This window comes from Corvus brachyrhynchos, unplaced genomic scaffold (genome assembly GCF_000691975.1).
Source record: "Corvus brachyrhynchos isolate BGI_N302 unplaced genomic scaffold, ASM69197v1 scaffold10, whole genome shotgun sequence".
In the NCBI taxonomy this organism is placed as follows: Eukaryota; Metazoa; Chordata; class Aves; order Passeriformes; family Corvidae; genus Corvus; species Corvus brachyrhynchos.
Window position 1 is genome coordinate 5,736,009 of NW_008236180.1, and position 15,827 is coordinate 5,751,835.

At 44.2% G+C, this 15,827-nt stretch overlaps 1 protein-coding gene across 1 annotated transcript in view; it reads left to right on the plus strand.

Annotated features, from left to right (window-relative positions):
* The window catches only part of CABLES2 (Cdk5 and Abl enzyme substrate 2), a 30,185-nt gene that overhangs the window by 9,149 nt on the left and 5,209 nt on the right, over positions 1–15,827 (plus strand). The window contains exons 2-8 of the mRNA XM_008634740.2: positions 73–85; positions 11,317–11,388; positions 11,582–11,674; positions 12,421–12,498; positions 13,947–14,055; positions 14,581–14,746; positions 15,447–15,550. Of these exons, the coding sequence (XP_008632962.2) occupies positions 73–85; positions 11,317–11,388; positions 11,582–11,674; positions 12,421–12,498; positions 13,947–14,055; positions 14,581–14,746; positions 15,447–15,550 (635 nt within the window). The remainder of the gene's footprint in view (positions 1–72; positions 86–11,316; positions 11,389–11,581; positions 11,675–12,420; positions 12,499–13,946; positions 14,056–14,580; positions 14,747–15,446; positions 15,551–15,827) is intronic.

Consider the following 15,827-nt stretch of genomic DNA (forward strand, 5'->3'; position numbering starts at 1 on the left):
GGGGACGCGGAGGATGCCCCGGCCCGCGCTGCGGCGGATGACGGGGATCTGCGGAGGGGATCGCTCGCTGAGGCTCTGTCTGCAGGTCTGCGGTACCCTGAATCCTGCCTCCTGCTTTTCCCCAGTCCAGTTTCTGCATTTCTGTGTTTCCCGATGAAGCTGACAGGGTCACTGCTAGGCAGGACGCTTCCTCCGTGCAGCGGCCACACTGCTGGTGTTGTTCCTTCTCCTGCTCTCTGCTGCTTGTCTCTGCAATTGTGTATTAATGAATGCTTGTGCACAGGGAACTTGGAATCAGCCTCGGGGGAGGATGCTCTGGCCTTCAGAGTAGGATTACCGTTGCATTTCCAAGGGACTTCTGTCAGGCTGAAAGTGTTGGTTTTCTAATCGACTGGAAGGCAGGCTCTTGCTCAGATCTTGGGGATTTGAGCTCTGAAAGAACTCTTTTCAGGCCGTTTCTTGCATAAACAGCTCTGTAAAGTGAGCTGGCCCTCTGAGCCTGCAGATAGGCAGCAGTATCAAAGGCTTTAAGTCTCTGTGGTCTTTACAGTGGCTTCGAGAGCTTTGTTAGTGCGCTGAAACAGAGATGTTGTCAGTGTTTCAAAGCTGGGGAGTTTGCTAATGCAGTTGATGGATATTTTCTTTCAGTGTGCATCTCACAGGGGGAGATGTCCTGTGTATCCCCAGCTTGGGGGTTCAGGTGAATTTGAAGAGAAATAGGTGTTTTTCAGTAATGTGGGGGTCCTCATGTGTTATCCCTCCTGGGCTGTTTTCCTTCTTGAACTGTTACTTACCACTCATTGCTTTTCTTGTCATGGAACACACCTTTCCCTCCTTGTTTGTTGGAGAAATTGAAGCTGGGGCTGCCAGCTGGCTGCCCTGTGTGCACAGACTGTGCTGTTGTGTGCCGCTTGTTGAGGAGGAAAGCCTGGAGTGAGGGTGTTGCTGTGGAACAGTTCCTTCCCAGCACTCCTGGTCCACAAAAGCCAGCACAGGAGGTGCTGTGTGGTTTAATTTCACTGATTTAATATTAATAGGCAGAGCTCTCGAGGGCAAGTTTTGCATCAAGAGTTTTTAAGCACAGTTCACTTTGTGGATATGGCCTTCATTGTGCCTGTGCATACAGAGTTCTGGAGCAATGATCCTTCCCATGCCAAGTCAATAGGACACTAAGAAAATATTCCTAGGATCTTCTCATTTGATGTCCTTCCTGCTTCTTTCTTTGGCATCAGGTTTGAGGTGTTCCACTACAGTAATTCTCATCAATCTGGCTGAAAAGAATGATGATTCAGAAGTAAAAGGCAGAGAGAAGTGTGAGGGGCAATCAAGGGAATCAGAAGGCTTCTGTCTGAGTAATGACAAAACAAACCATGATTTTTTTGCTTGGAAGAGTTGGCTGGAAGGGTATATTGTATTGATCAGTTTGTGTACTACTTTTGAGGGTGATTTGGAGTGAGAGTTCATCTGGTTTTCATCTTGAAAGAAAAAGAGCATCCGCTGAAACCATCAGATGGAAGATCCACATCTTTACACAGATCCACACATCTTCTGACAAAAGGACAGTTTTGTGCTGCCTGTGGGGATGTGTTAGAGCCAATGTATCTCATCCCAGTCACACTGGGCACGGGAGTGGGTGAAATGGACAATTACAATTTCACTGCCAACTACAAGATGAGGGACTTAGCACTTTATTTTTCACTCGATGGTTTTCTCCTTTGGTCTGTGACAGACTATCTCTCCGTCCCTACTGAGCAGAGACATCTCTTCTTGTTGCAAATACACAAGGAATGATTCAGGGAATCACAGGAGGAATGTCCTTCAGGACAGCGGTGCGTTTACTCTTTCCACTTCTGTGTTGGGTGAGCTGTTTGCACAATGAGGTTTCAAACTCAACAATTACAAAATGGATCTTTTATTGGGACTTGGGAATCTGAGAATTGTTTTGCCTTACAGTGATGTTGCTATTCCAGATCATTAACTGCCTGCATCGTGCAGAGGTACAGGCGAGTGAAGTTGGTGGAGGGAAGGGGGAGGTGGAATCTGCACTGCCATCCTGGACTTTTAATCCTTGGTGCCCACTTTTAGGCAGCTGTTCTCTTCAGAGTCCTTTCTGAGTCACTGTCAAGATCTGCTTTGAATTTTCCTCAGTGGAGCCTCCCTTAAAGGCACCAGGAGCACTGGCTGCAGGATCTCCAGACTCACTCTGTCCATGTTCACTGACCAGTCTTGTGCCATATCCGGGGATTTCATCGTGCTGGGGCTTGCCCTGATCCATGGAGATATCACTCTACTATCAGTATCTCTATCTCTATCTACTGACAGTATCATTGGGCAGGGTTTTATTACAAAACTTGGTCTTGTTTGACTTGATTGAGAGGTTGCAAGAAGCTGATGAGACCGGCCAGTGTGGCTCAGGGCAGGGCGTTGGTGGCCTCTCTGCTCGAGTTGGGGGTTAGTTATTGGCAACAGGCAGCATGTGCAGTACAGCCCAGGGAACGAGAGATCTGCTCACCTGATGTAACCTGGTGTTCCCTGGAGTTCTTCCATCGCTGTCAGGTCCTTTAGGATGGAAGCTTAGCAGAGGAGGCACCATTCAAATCTGGATGCTCAGTTTCATTGTGCTGCTGGCTGAGCATTATAAACTTATGACTTTTACCTTCCACTTCCATTTTCCTAAGGAATCTTCTGCTTACAGGATCTTAAATTACAATGCTGTGTTATACCAGCTTGCCTGACCTGATCTGCTTGCCATCCTTCTTCCCTTCTCCTTTTCCATCTTGCTCTGTTCTTTTGTTCTTTCAAAGAACAAGCCTCACAAAAAGCAGGGGAGGGAGGCAGCAAACAGGGAACAAATCAGCATTCACAGATTTTTAATGAATTTCTGCAGCTGGGTCTGAAACTGGCAGAGCTTTCTGGGGAAACACAGATAGCAGAGAGCCCTGGAAATAGCCAGGTTATGAAAGCATGAAAAATGGAAACAACAGCCCTGAATGTCAATGCTTGTTTTGCTTCTGAGGTTTCATTATAGCGTAATGTAAAGCAGCTGTTTTTGCCACAATTTGCTGCATTTTTCTGGGCCTAAGAATAAAAACAGAGACTAAATTATTTGTGACTGATGCTTTAATGTCCTTAGAGTTCAGTGGTCAAGGAGCTGAACTGAGTGTTTGTGATAGCTCAGTCATTTCTGATTTATCAGCAAATTTAGGTCATTTTGAAAGTGGGAGTTTAAACAGTAGTTGATAACAGCAACACTTTGGACCTACTCTGCTTTTAAGTGTTAATTGGATGCCAGATTGCTGACATAGGTGTGATCAGATTAGTTCCGTGGGTGGAAGAGCAGAAATGCTTAGTCAGGATTTTATGGTGGTTAATGTGTTGTTCTGTTCTACTGTCATCTTAGCTGCTGTTGTCACTTCAAGTAATATAAATATTTTTATAAAAACCCCTCTGCTAATAAACAGATTTTGTTGAGATGGATGAAATAAAAAGTCTTAGTTTAAATTTTGAGCCTAATTTGGAATAAGCTGGGCACATGGTGCTTTTTAGGAAGCAGCAAGTTCTGTCAGACCTGGCAAGCTTTGACTTTTCAGAGGTGAACAGTAGACTGGGATGTGCTGCTGGGGGCTGAAAATGAACATATTCTAAACCTGAACTTCATTTAAAAGTCAGCTGAAGTGTTAAGGCTGCAGTCTCCTCCCCAGGTTGCTTCAGCAGATTTCTCTCATATTCTTGACTGCAGGTAAATTGCATGTGCCCAGTATTAAGTGTTTTATAGCTGCCTGTAGACGTTCCCAGCCAGATATATTAAGCAGAAGAAGTAAGTTGTATGCCTGGCAGGAAACTTGGAGATCAGAACATCCCCGTCCTTGTAGCCTGTGCACCCCTGTGAATGGGTCTGGGTCAGGCAATCCAAGACACTTCCAACACCAAGGTTATTTGACCTCTTCAATTTAGTCCAGAGGCTTTAAAGTACCTTTGCTCTCCACACAGGAGTAGTCTGTGCACAATTAACTGTACTTGCAGCTGATTTTACCTGTGGATGGATTCTACAGCTTTTCAAAGTGATTGTGCAGGAGGCCTGGCAGTGGGTTTGGGGATGCTGTGGGTTTTGGGATGCTTTGGAAGCGCCGTTTCTACGTTTTCCTTGCTTCCAGCTCACAGCTCCTCTCCGCAGGAGGTGATGAGGGTGGTCAGAATGATGTTACCTTGCTTCAAGTCAAGGACTCATCAGCCAAGAAGGAAAATGCAACTAAATTATGTATATAAAAACCAGAATAACTTAATTTTGGGGATCCCATTCAGACCTCCAGTGAGCAAGTCCTGTAGGAGTGTTACAGTATAGTATATTAAAAGTAATTATTTAGTTACATATAGCATATTGAATCCTGTGTTCTCCTGTTTTCCATCTGTCAATGAGTTAAAGCCATGAGGCTGTCAGGCTGAGCGAGCTTGAATATATTTCTGAGCCGCCTTTTGAAGGTTGTTCTGAAGGTTTCTGGCTCTGTAGTTGGAGTTTTAAAAATGCACAATGAAATTTGGGCTCTTTAATGAGCACAAAGTATTGTTGATAGGGCAGATGACTGCAAATGGAGGGTGCTCAGCTAAAGCCACTCAGTCAACCCAGTTCTTCAGACAGAGCTCCAAACACTTGACCTTTGGTTTACAGCTGTTGTGTATTTAACCTACTGTAATTGGAATTCGCCTATTCCCTGAAAAGGTGTTAAATGAAGAACCTTCAGCTGGCCCTCTGTTTCACAAGACATACTATGTCCTTAAAACTCAAAGCTTGCTGTCAGCTGACCCCACAGCTGTGAATCTGCCAGCTCTTGCTCAGGTGGTGGTACCCAAGCTGCAGACCTGCCTCAGAGCTGGGCATCTGGTTCATTTTGGAGTCCCCACAGCATGGGCTGAGCTGCTGCTGGTCAGAGGTGCTTGCTCAACAGCATGGACAGATTTGCCCTTGCTCTGTTGTGGTTGCTGCAATTTAAGCATAAAATTTTGCCCTGGTGAAGCTACAGCCTCTTGACTGTGGGTAGAAGGGGATGATTGATGGAATGGGAAAAACCAGGTGCCCATGAAAACACTGTGGGACCTCTCTAAACTTGCTTTGACTGAGTTTCCTCCAGTCACCTATTTTAATTTTCTCCTTTCCAATTAAAAGCTTCTCTTTTTTCTTTCCTTTTTTCTTCTTCCTATTTTTTTTTTTAGCTCGGGAGTTTATTGTGCTGAAGGCTTTTATTTAGCAAGGCACATGATGAAATGACAGCATCATCTCTCAGTGAAGTGCATGAATATTTCTAGCATAATGCCCACAGTGTCATCAAGGAGGAACTTTGCATTTCACGTGCCTGTTTTGGTCAGCAGTTCAGTGCTGAGTAAGCAGAGCACAAAGCACAGGAGGCAGCCAGGTTGGTGAGCTAGGAACACCTCCAGAAACTGGGAGAAATTTGGAGAAATGCTGGTGGTGTCCTGGACAGCACATCTAGTCTGCTTTGTGAGAAGCAGCAGGGATTTCAGGAATGAGTTTTAGGAGAGGGCCGTGGGCACAGCAAACCTTACATCTGGTTTGGTAGTTCTGTTGCAACAGCTGGGCTTTCACAATACTTACTGGAAGGCATTATTTTCTCCTTGCGTTGCCTAAACACACTGAGCACCAAAACAATGTGATTTATGAAACTCAATGAATATAAAGCTCATTCTCTATTAGGTCTTAATCATATGTGGTTGTGAATCAGCAAGGAAGTAGCAGCTGCTGTGAAGATTATCTAATTTCATTCCTTGTTAGTATTTAAAACTCTCCAGGTTTAGTGAGCTTCCCACTTACTCGGCCTCCACCTTCATTCAAATTACACTTCATTTCTGTTCATTCTCATCTGTTCCATAGGCTGTGTGACGCATTCTTCCCTTGCATGTGGTTTTAGTGGCGTTGGAGGAGTGCAGGATTTTCTCCTGGCTGTTTGGGACCAGCAGGAAAGCCCCTGGTGCCCTTACAGTTTTGCAAACAAAGCTTGAGTAGGAACACAAAGGTGAAGGAATTAGGCCTCCTCCCTCATCCTGGGCTCTCACAGAGCAACCTGCTCTGTAGCCTAAAAGTACTTTCCATGCTCATGTGGCTGATTTCAGCTTACCCTTTAAAATGACGATTACTGAAAGAATAAGTTAAACTAGCCCTATTGTGAGACTTGTATTTATTCTCTGGCAGTCTGATACTTAAACAAATGTCAGAAAGAGCTCCTGGGATGGTGACCTGCAATCCAAATGCACATTTGTGGTGCCATAAAACAACGAGTAGCTGGCTTTGTGAAGAAGGAGCACTGAGCTGTGCACTTACTGTTGGTGATGCAAAGTGTCTTTCTTTTCTGCCTCTCAAGGAACATCTGAGCTGAGACCATCCACCCATGAAAGTGGCCTGCTCAGTGCTGGACACTTCATGGCACAGATCCTTTGTGAAGTCATTTGTTTTACCAAAGACATGGTTTTGATGTGATTCAGTGTAAATGCAGTCTCTGGCTTCTTTTGGCTTTAATTACTGAGAACTTGTTGCTACCAGTGAGCTGTACTCAATCTGCTTTTGAGCAGGAAACTCATTAGTGTGAGCACCGAGGGTGGTGAGGCACAGGGCACTGATAGCAGAACAGGGATGGTCCCACTCACACACTCTGGGATGCAAGCCTGAAATCAGTGAATGTCTCCTGGGCTGCAGAAGAAATGGCAGCTGCTAAAAAGTAAGCTTAAAAACCAGGAGTAGCTTTCTTAATCTTTCTTAATCCCCCAATGCCTGTATTTTACCTAGTGAAGCCCAAGCACAGTTCGTATCTTTTTGTTGTCTTGCCTGTAAGGAATGAAAACAATACAACTTAATCTTCAAAATATGTCTTGGAAAAACAAAGCTGACAGGTATGTCTTCCTATTGTAAACAGGATTTGGGATCTGGATTTCTTGTGCAAATTACCTTTGACAGTTGTTTCTAAGATAGTACTTCCCAAAACCAATAAATGATTTTTTTGTCCTTGTTGTATTAATAACTCAGCCTCTTGACAGATGTGATCATACTGAGGCCTGTAAGGGACATTACAAAGGGGCATCATATTAAAATAAAACTCAAGCGAGAAATAGGCAGCCAAATTCTATTAGGCCCTAATTTTACACAGTAATTAAAAGTCCTTGACCTCCCCCATTCCACTCATCTGTTAGCAGTATGGATGGCTAAAGAGCAGCAGAGGATATCAGCCCTGCTGCTAATTTTAGCCCAGTGCCCGGGGTGTGTGTCTGTGTGTGCATGCAGCATCAGCAGGGCTGTGGATGCAGCTCCATTGGAAACAAGTCCACACTGCTGGGCCCCTTGGAGGAGGGCTCAGGCCATGTCCAGCTTTGGCAGCATCTTTGAATGCTCCTGTCATGGGGCTTGGTGGTCCTGGAGGTGATGAGAATAAGAGATCACAGCATAAATGAACTCGGGGTGCTGTGTTAGTGGAACAGCTGAATGTTGGTTGAACTCTGGCTGTGTGGGGGGCTCAGAGTGCAGCCCTGTCCCTGAGAGGGATGGGGGTTAATCAGCATAGGGGAGAATCACAGATGTTAGAAATTTCCAATTTCTCCCTTCAGGAGGCCAGCTGGTCTGTTCACTGGCTGTGGCAGAAATGCAGGAACCAGAATGACAAAATGGAGAGAAGCTTCAAAGTGGCCAAATGCAGCTGCATGCAGGCTTAAGAAAGACCATTGGCCACTGTCAGGCCCGGTGTTGGGGGTTAAGGCCCAACATTAAAGGGTTAAAATGAGATATGTGAGGGCTGTGTGTTGCAGAACCTGCAAGTGCAGAGTGTGGTCATGGGTGCCCAAAGGAGTGCCTTAGAGGACTGTGAGTGGCCCAGGAGCAGGAGTGGGTGATTGCATTCAGTACCTGCTGAAGAATGGCCGACTTGCACACTTCCAACTGCAGCAACATCCCAAGGCTTTACCCTTGTCCTCCTGGGTGTGTGCAGGTAGCCCAGTGCAAGTGGGGAGGGGGAAAACACTCTTGGCAAGCCATCAGAAAGGTCAGTGTTCTTTAATCTTGGAGCAGTGACTTAACCAGCTTTCTCCTTTCCTTTCAAAAGACAGGACATGTAGGGATTACCAGAGCTATAGATAGATTGCTCTTAGCTGTGTCCTGTCCTGCTGGGAACACTTAAGAGCTGTGTCAGCCTTGGGGCTGGCGATCCCACTGCTGCTTGTCCACTGTCTACCCTCTGCAGAGAGTTTCAGTGGGACTCTGGCAGGATCAAAGGAGGACAGCTCTGAAGCTGGAAGCACTCAAAAATTTGGTTTCCTCAGTGGGAGATCCATCAGAAAGGATAAGTGTATGGGCTGGCTACTGCGTCCCAGGACAGGAGTCAAAATGTAGCTCTGAAGATAATTTGTTGGTCTTTTTCTGAACACAAGGGATTTTTGTGGGCTTTAAGTGCATGTTTAGTTTGTCAGGGATTTGGCAGCGGTGTTGGATTGTGTGAGCCCGTGTGTGCACATGGAGATAACGAGCCAAGGCGTAATCCAGAATTCCTCTACGTGATAGCCCCTTATCTCTGGGCATGTGCTGTGTGTGTTTTCGCTCTTGGTGGGTCCCCTCCAGTGCTGTGCTGGCTCTGTAAACACAGTTGCTGTTTTTAATGGTCTGGGAGTGTCCTGCTTTGGTCTTTATTGGTTGCTGAAATAAAAGGCTGGAAAGCACCCAAAAATGAGCTCCTGGTCAGGGACATACAAGTACCCAAACCCTCTATAGCTTGTCAGGGCAATGGCTGGTGCTGGCAAACAGGCATGTTTGAACTTTTTGTTGAAATTACAGCCTGCTCCATGGAACCCATAAACATTTTAATATTGGATATTTCAATTTTTAATTGTCAGGTCGCACATGGGTAAGGGTGTGCATGAGGTAACTCACACCTCATGTAGAGATGTTGGTATTCTTAGGATCTAGGTTGCTTTCAGCAACTAACACACTGTGTAAACTACTTAAAATCCTTCTAATTCCGTGGACCATAGCAAGAAGTGTTATCCTTGGTGAAGCTGCTTAGCACGGGATAGGTGACTTGATTTTTTTTTGTCATCAAAGTTAGCAGTCACTGGAGTGACCCTGTGCAGCCTGTTGTGCAAGTGTGAGTCGGCTGCATGAGAAGAGCACTCAAACTAAAGCAAATATATATCTGTGTGAGTGTGTGTGTGTGTGTGTGTGCATATATATAAGTGCAGGCTACTCAAAAAGTGTCAAATTTTGCTGCATTCTCCAAATACTGCACCAGTGAGTCTCTTGGACTGTGGTGAGGTTTGTAGGCCCAAATGTTGGCTTGGGCCTACAAACTGTTTCAGGTACTCTGGATTAGTGATAATTCTTTACATACACCCTGTTTTGAGATTTGAGGGAGAGTGTCTGGCTCGGTGTCAGGGATTCCTCCAAGGTGACAGCTTCGCTGAGGGCAGAAATTTACGAGTGCAGCTAAAAATGAAGTTTCCTGTTGGCAGAGTAGGGATGAGTCATTGTGGTTCTGAGTCAAGGGGTGGGATCTTCCCTTCACTGCAGCAGGGTTTTACTTCCAGATCTGCTCTCGGTTCAGGTGTTTGTCACTCTTGTCCCTGTTACTGAGAAAACAAGGGGATATTCAGAAGGTGTAACACACTGGATGAGTCTCCACCGTGGAGTCAGGAGTGAGGGTCTAGCCATGGCTCTCTCAATCCATCCTGTTACTCACCCCCAGCATCCTTTCACAGAACTATGTGCTTTTTTTGTACCAGTGCCCACTGGCATTAGCTGTGTTTTTCCTTTGCTTGCCATACACAGTGTCTTTCTGTCTCCATCCAGCCAGGTCTCCCCTGGGAGGAGAGGAAGTCCGTGGATGTTAGTAAGTGCATTAGAGCCAGGAGGTTTGCAGTCACCTCCTCCTTTAATGAAGGGTGGTTTTTATTGCATTTTAGATGCCAGATTAGACCAGAGAACCATGTATATGTGAAAGCGTTAAACATTCCTGTGCCATTCTTGCTGAAAAGCAGCAAACCAGGAATAATTTTAGAACTGAAGTGCTGGTGGAGGGTGTTGGAGTTGTGCCAGGAATGTTCTCCAGTTGCACCTTAATGCCTGTGGATTTGTAGGAGGCAATCTCTAGCAATACTGAAGGGGTTAGTCCTGTGGGAGGGTTTGCCTCCCTTGTGTTTGCAGAAAGGGACAGTAATTTTTCATCCTCCTACCTGTTTGAGTTCTGGGCTTTACTTCCTTTTGAGTGCCTGAACGGTGCAGCTGATGCTCTGCTCTGCTGCAGTTTGAAGTTTGATTTCTATTTTTTTTTGCCAGAAGCTGGTCTTGTCAAACCAGAGTCCTGCAACTTTTGTCTTGTGTGCTGCTTCTACATTGACTTCCATGGCAGCATTGTCCATTAGCTGAATCTCTGTGTCACTTGGGAAGAAAACCTTGGGCTTGAACACACATGGCTTGGGCTAAAAGTGTAGCACAATGCACGCTTAAACAAAGGCAGAAAATGTGGACTCTGATAGTTGTAGTGTCAGTGTTTTGCTGGTGGAGTGCATTGTTCCTGTGGAAATTGCAGTCATTTGCACAATTCATTTGTAAATCTTCACCAACAAAGACAGACTTGACTTGGACAATAGTAATGTATCTTACTTTGGCAAAGTCTATTTTTTTTTTTGCTTGAACGTAGTATCCTATTACTGTTACACTAACTCACATGAGTCCTACTATTATTCTTGCATCTTCCATTCTGGGATTTCACATGGGTTCCAAATACTTTTTGCTTCCTCTAATAACCCTCTCTATTGTTTCTCAGAGAGATCTGTCAGTTTTATTGAGCTGCAGTCACAGACTCTCAGTCTGCTGACTCCTGCAGCTGGAGACAGCTGTTCTGAATGGAGAATGCACGCAGATGTTTGGTCATCATACAGATATACCTGTATCTGAACTTAAATTGATATAAAATGACTTACTCCCCTGCCTTGATGGGGGGATCTTTTTGTGACATTCTTGACAGATTTTAAATGAGTATTTGGAAGCTTTTTAGGCATTTAACTTATAGGTAGGCATTCTTCTGTGTGGCAGATAGTGAGTGGTCTTGTTGATGAACTTGGTATAAATACGCATTTCAAGGGTCCTAGAGGGGGAGACAAGTTCCTGGCCTTTTTAGGAATTTTAAACTCTTAGTTAAGCACTCTTGCAAAAAACCAAAAGTCAGGAATACCTGCCATGTTTTCTAAGAGCTCATAGATCTGTTGCAGTTCATAAACTCGGAGGCCATGAACTAATGCTGTTCACTCTTCGTGGTGTTGTACATTTTGCAGAAGGCGTTTTATCTCCCAGCGCTGCTCTCTAGACTTTTTAGAAGACATAGTGGAATATGCCAGTGTACGAAGGTACTTGTTTTCAAAAGCAGCATTAACCTCAACTCGTTGCATGCAGTCCTCTCCTCCCTCCACCCTCTTCCACGCCAATATCTGAGGTCCTGCATGCTAGTGCTGCCATCTGATCATACTACTGGCATGAATTTTTCACAGAACACTTAACAGATTTGGGGTTTTTGTTTGTTTTTTCTTTTTATCATTGCAGAACCAAGCATATATCTGGGTCTCCAAGACACAAAAGTTTGAAGAAGATGCACTTCATCAAGAACATGAGGCAGTATGACACCAAGAACAGCAGGTAACGTGTGGAGATCGAGGTTCCCCCTGTACTTGTGTGCAATAGGAAGCAGCCTTCAGTTCCATGCAGTAAGACCTTTAATACCAGTGGGAATTAGGGGATGCCCCTGGGGCTGTGTTAGTTTAATCCAGACTTCTATCAAAGGCAGTAGGTGCTCATACCTGCTACATTTGCAGCAATACATTCATGATTCTGCCACCCTGCTCTGAAGAGGTTAAATCATTCTCTCTCTTCTTCTCTCACTTTTCTTATTTCTCTCACTTTCCTTATCTCTGGCACACAGAGAGGTCAGAGCTGAGGAGGATTTAAGGAGAGTGACTTGGTTTAGCCAAATTCTTGGCTCATGGTTGCTGAGCAGAAGAGAAAGGGGAGGCTGCATTTGTTTATTATTAATAGAAGTGTGAGGTTTCATCTAAATGTAGAATATTGTCTACATCTTTTCACAAGGTTTATGTAAAAATTAGGTAAATATAGATATATATTTAAAGGCTGGGATCTCCTCTGACGAGCTCCCAATGTGATGGTAGGTCCTGAAGGCTGAGGTTTTATAGAGAGCCCCAAGGACCTGCAGGGCCAGTGTGAAACCTCTGCTCTTCTGCTGCTTTCTGAAAACATTAAATCCGTAGCAGTATCTGTATGACTTGCAGGGCAAGATAAGAAGAGCCTTGTGTGAATATCCCATAAAAAGCTGCTTTGTGACTTCTGGATCTTAATTCATATCCTGGTCTTTCTCCATCTGCTTGCAGGATAGTGTTAATCTGTGCTAAACGAACACTGTGTGTGGCGTTTTCTATCCTACCTTACGGGGAGGGGTTACGGATCAGGTGAGTCTCTTCAACTGCTTTGTGAAATGTCTGCTCTGTTGTTTCAAAAGATCTTCTGAAATGAGTGTGGCTGGTGTAGGTCTCTTGTTTTAAGCAAGTGAACCTATTTAACCTGCCATTCATGTATAAGGACAAGAGCTTGCTATCAGAGCAGTAAAACCAGACACCACCACAGTGTCAAAGTGTTCATTCAAGAGAAAAATAGTAAAAAAGGAAGACTTTTCTCCCAGTGTTTATTCACATTTTAAAGCACTCCAGTCCTGTGAAATCTCTGAAATCAACTTTGAACAGGTAATGCGATTTGCTGTGTAGGTTTTCTGTATTCCTAAAGTGGTCAGAAATCAGCTGCCTTTAGTGCCACAAACAGTGGTGTCAGCAAAAAAAACACAGGGAGTTTCAGGGAAGGGTGCTGCTGCCTTCACTGGAAATCCTCAAGGTTTTATATTGAATTTACACCTAAATAAGTTTAAGATGCTCTTCTGTTTCTCAGCTTTAAGCCATGAATGTCACTATTTGCAGCGTAAGAAAAGCAGAAACAGTTTGGACTGATTCAAACTGCTTTTAGTGTTTGGACTACATTTTTTGTATACAACTGTCAGTATGCTCATTTATGAGAAACAAAACCTGCAAACTGGACTTCCCTGCATCTTTCCTCAGTCCCTTGTGAAGCTTAAGTCCATTCTGTGAAGGTCTGTTATCTACAAATATACCATAGAAAACACTGATTCTGTTCTGGCAAAACAATTGTGTTGTCACTTCTGTCCTGTCCATAACTTATGGACAAAGGAAGCGGATGCTTAGTGGTGGGAATTGTATTGTATGCAAATACATGCCATAAAAATAGTTGATGGGAAAATATTCTCCCACATAATAGAAAGGCAGCAAGGTCACTGGAGCTATTTCAGAGCAGTTCTGAGCACTCTGCTGTTCTGCTCGCAAGCTGGCAGGGCAGTTCTTCACCTGAAAACTGGTTTTTTGTATTGGAATATTGGTGACAAAGCCACGTGCTGCCATCGCTGACACAGACATCTGCAGCTTCATTCTTAACTTGAGCTTGTGTGCACGGGGGTTGGAAAATTGCACTTGAAAGGCAAGTTTCTAATCCTAGAAAATAATTAATGTAAATCATGTTTGCTGTTAGGTGTTTGAGCATTAGAGGGTTGGGAATGCTGTGGTCTTGTGCAGAAAGACCATATTAAAAACAGTTCACTTTTGAGAGGTAGATTGGTACAGATTTGTGTTAAACTGAGATGAAATCTGATTCTTTGGTTAATGAGCATCTCTACATTTTAAAAAGAGTAGTTAAAAACTAATGTTCTCCTGAAGGTGGCATTGAGGAGTTGGCTTGTTCCCACACAAGAGAACTCTGACCTGGTGGTGTTGGCTGGTGTTTCCATGGGAAGCTGCGCTTGCATTTCGTGATAGTGCTCTTTCTTACCTGCATTTAGTGATCTGAAAATGGAAGGACAGAAGCAGCGACATCCTTCTGGGGGAGTTTCAGTCTCTACTGAGATGGTGCTTGGACTGGAAGGAGTAGAGCTGGGTGCTGATGGCAAGGTAAGGACATCTATTTTTTCACCCCGGGACCATTTCACGCTGGGACAAATCAATTTATGCAGTGCTTTGCTATCCATTATGTGAGAGCTGTGGCTTCAGAGCACTGGAAGTTTTAGACCCATAGTTTGAAATTGTGGCTTGTGATAATGCTTCTTCTGAGGAGATGGTTGAAGATTGTGATCACTTCTGCCTCTGTTTCTGGAGAATTGATTTGACTTTGCTCTCTGAGGCAACATGTGAGTGAAGTTTTGATAGAAACATGGGTGAAATTCATACTGCTTTAGTTAAATTTATATGCTGCCAAAATATTACTCCTGTGATTCTTGCCTTTTCTTTGCCACCCCACCAAATCTTCTACAGCACTTCACTTTAAAGTTGTGGAAACAATGCACAGTTGAACAGTTCCAAGGTCCTCGCTCCTAAATCCAAACTCTAGGGGACTCGAGTTGGAAAATCCTAGATGTCTGGAAATAAGCTTTTCAGTAAACTTCCCCCCAGAACTACTACAACTTTCTCTTCTTTAAGGTTGTGTCCTATGCAAAATTCTTGTACCCGACCAATGCTCTGGTTGTTCGCAAAGCCGACGCCTACGGTGCTGTTCCCCCCTGTCGAGCCAGTGCTCCCCGGAGTCTTCCTGGATCAAGATACAAACCTGTGACAGCAAAAACGATACCAGCAGGAACAGACCTTGGTAAGAACAGGAGCCAGCTCTGTCATCACTCATGCACACAGCAGAAAAGGCAGAGATTTGTCTGAGACTTCTGCAAGTGGTCAGTGTGTTATTGGGATGGATGTGCTGCAGCTCATCAGTGCAGTGCAAATGATGAGCCTTCGGACTGAGGATTCCACAAACTCCTTACATCCTCCATGTATCTGGCCTAATTCTGTTTATGCCATTCAAGAAGCACAAAGCTTTTGCTTGGGAATGTAATGTTTTATATTACTCACCAAGAAACATCTGGTGCTCGTGGATCCAGGTGTTTCTCCCTGACTTGTAGCACAGTAACAATGCATAAGCCAGAGTTAGTGCCAAGAATCCCTTCTCTTGTGTAAAAGAGCAAACCTGACAACTCTGCTGTCTTATTAGACTATAGGCAAAAGAATTCAGTCTTGCGCAGTTGTTTTCTGGGTATATTTGTAGATGCAAACTGAGTTTGCACTAAATCTAAAATGATGTGTCAGGCATGTGTGGTTTGTGTGGTTCATTTAATGGTTTTAATTTTTGACTGATGCATTTATGAAATGCGAACGTGTACCTGTAGCTGCAATTTGCTTGTACTGTGAGATCTGCCAACACTTAATGTTTACTATTTGAAAACTTTCTTAAAGAGGAAACAGGGGATTTAAAGCTCTTTATCTGGTGACCCAATGTGCTTTCCTCATTCCCTCAGGAAGTGAAGCTGGGGAGGCTGCAGAGTATGATCCAAATCTTCTGGATGATCCTCAGTGGCCCTGTGGGAAACATAAACGTGTTCTCATCTTTGCCTCTTACATGGTGAGTGACTGGCATACCTGTACAGAGGAGAGACTCCCTGACAGATCCTCCTCTAAAGAGCTTCCTTGAGGAAGAAAAAGTCCTCTAGGAAGAAAAAGTTTTGGCTTTTCTGATAATTGATCAGGAAAAATATAAGTGATTGAGTTTGTACAGTGAGCTTGTCAAGGGCCAGTCTGACACCTGTCTTCATGTTGTCATTTACTTCTTGTAACCATTTGCTTACTATTTTTTAAGCCTTTATCTGTAGTTGGGATTCAACTTTGGGACATTTCAGAAA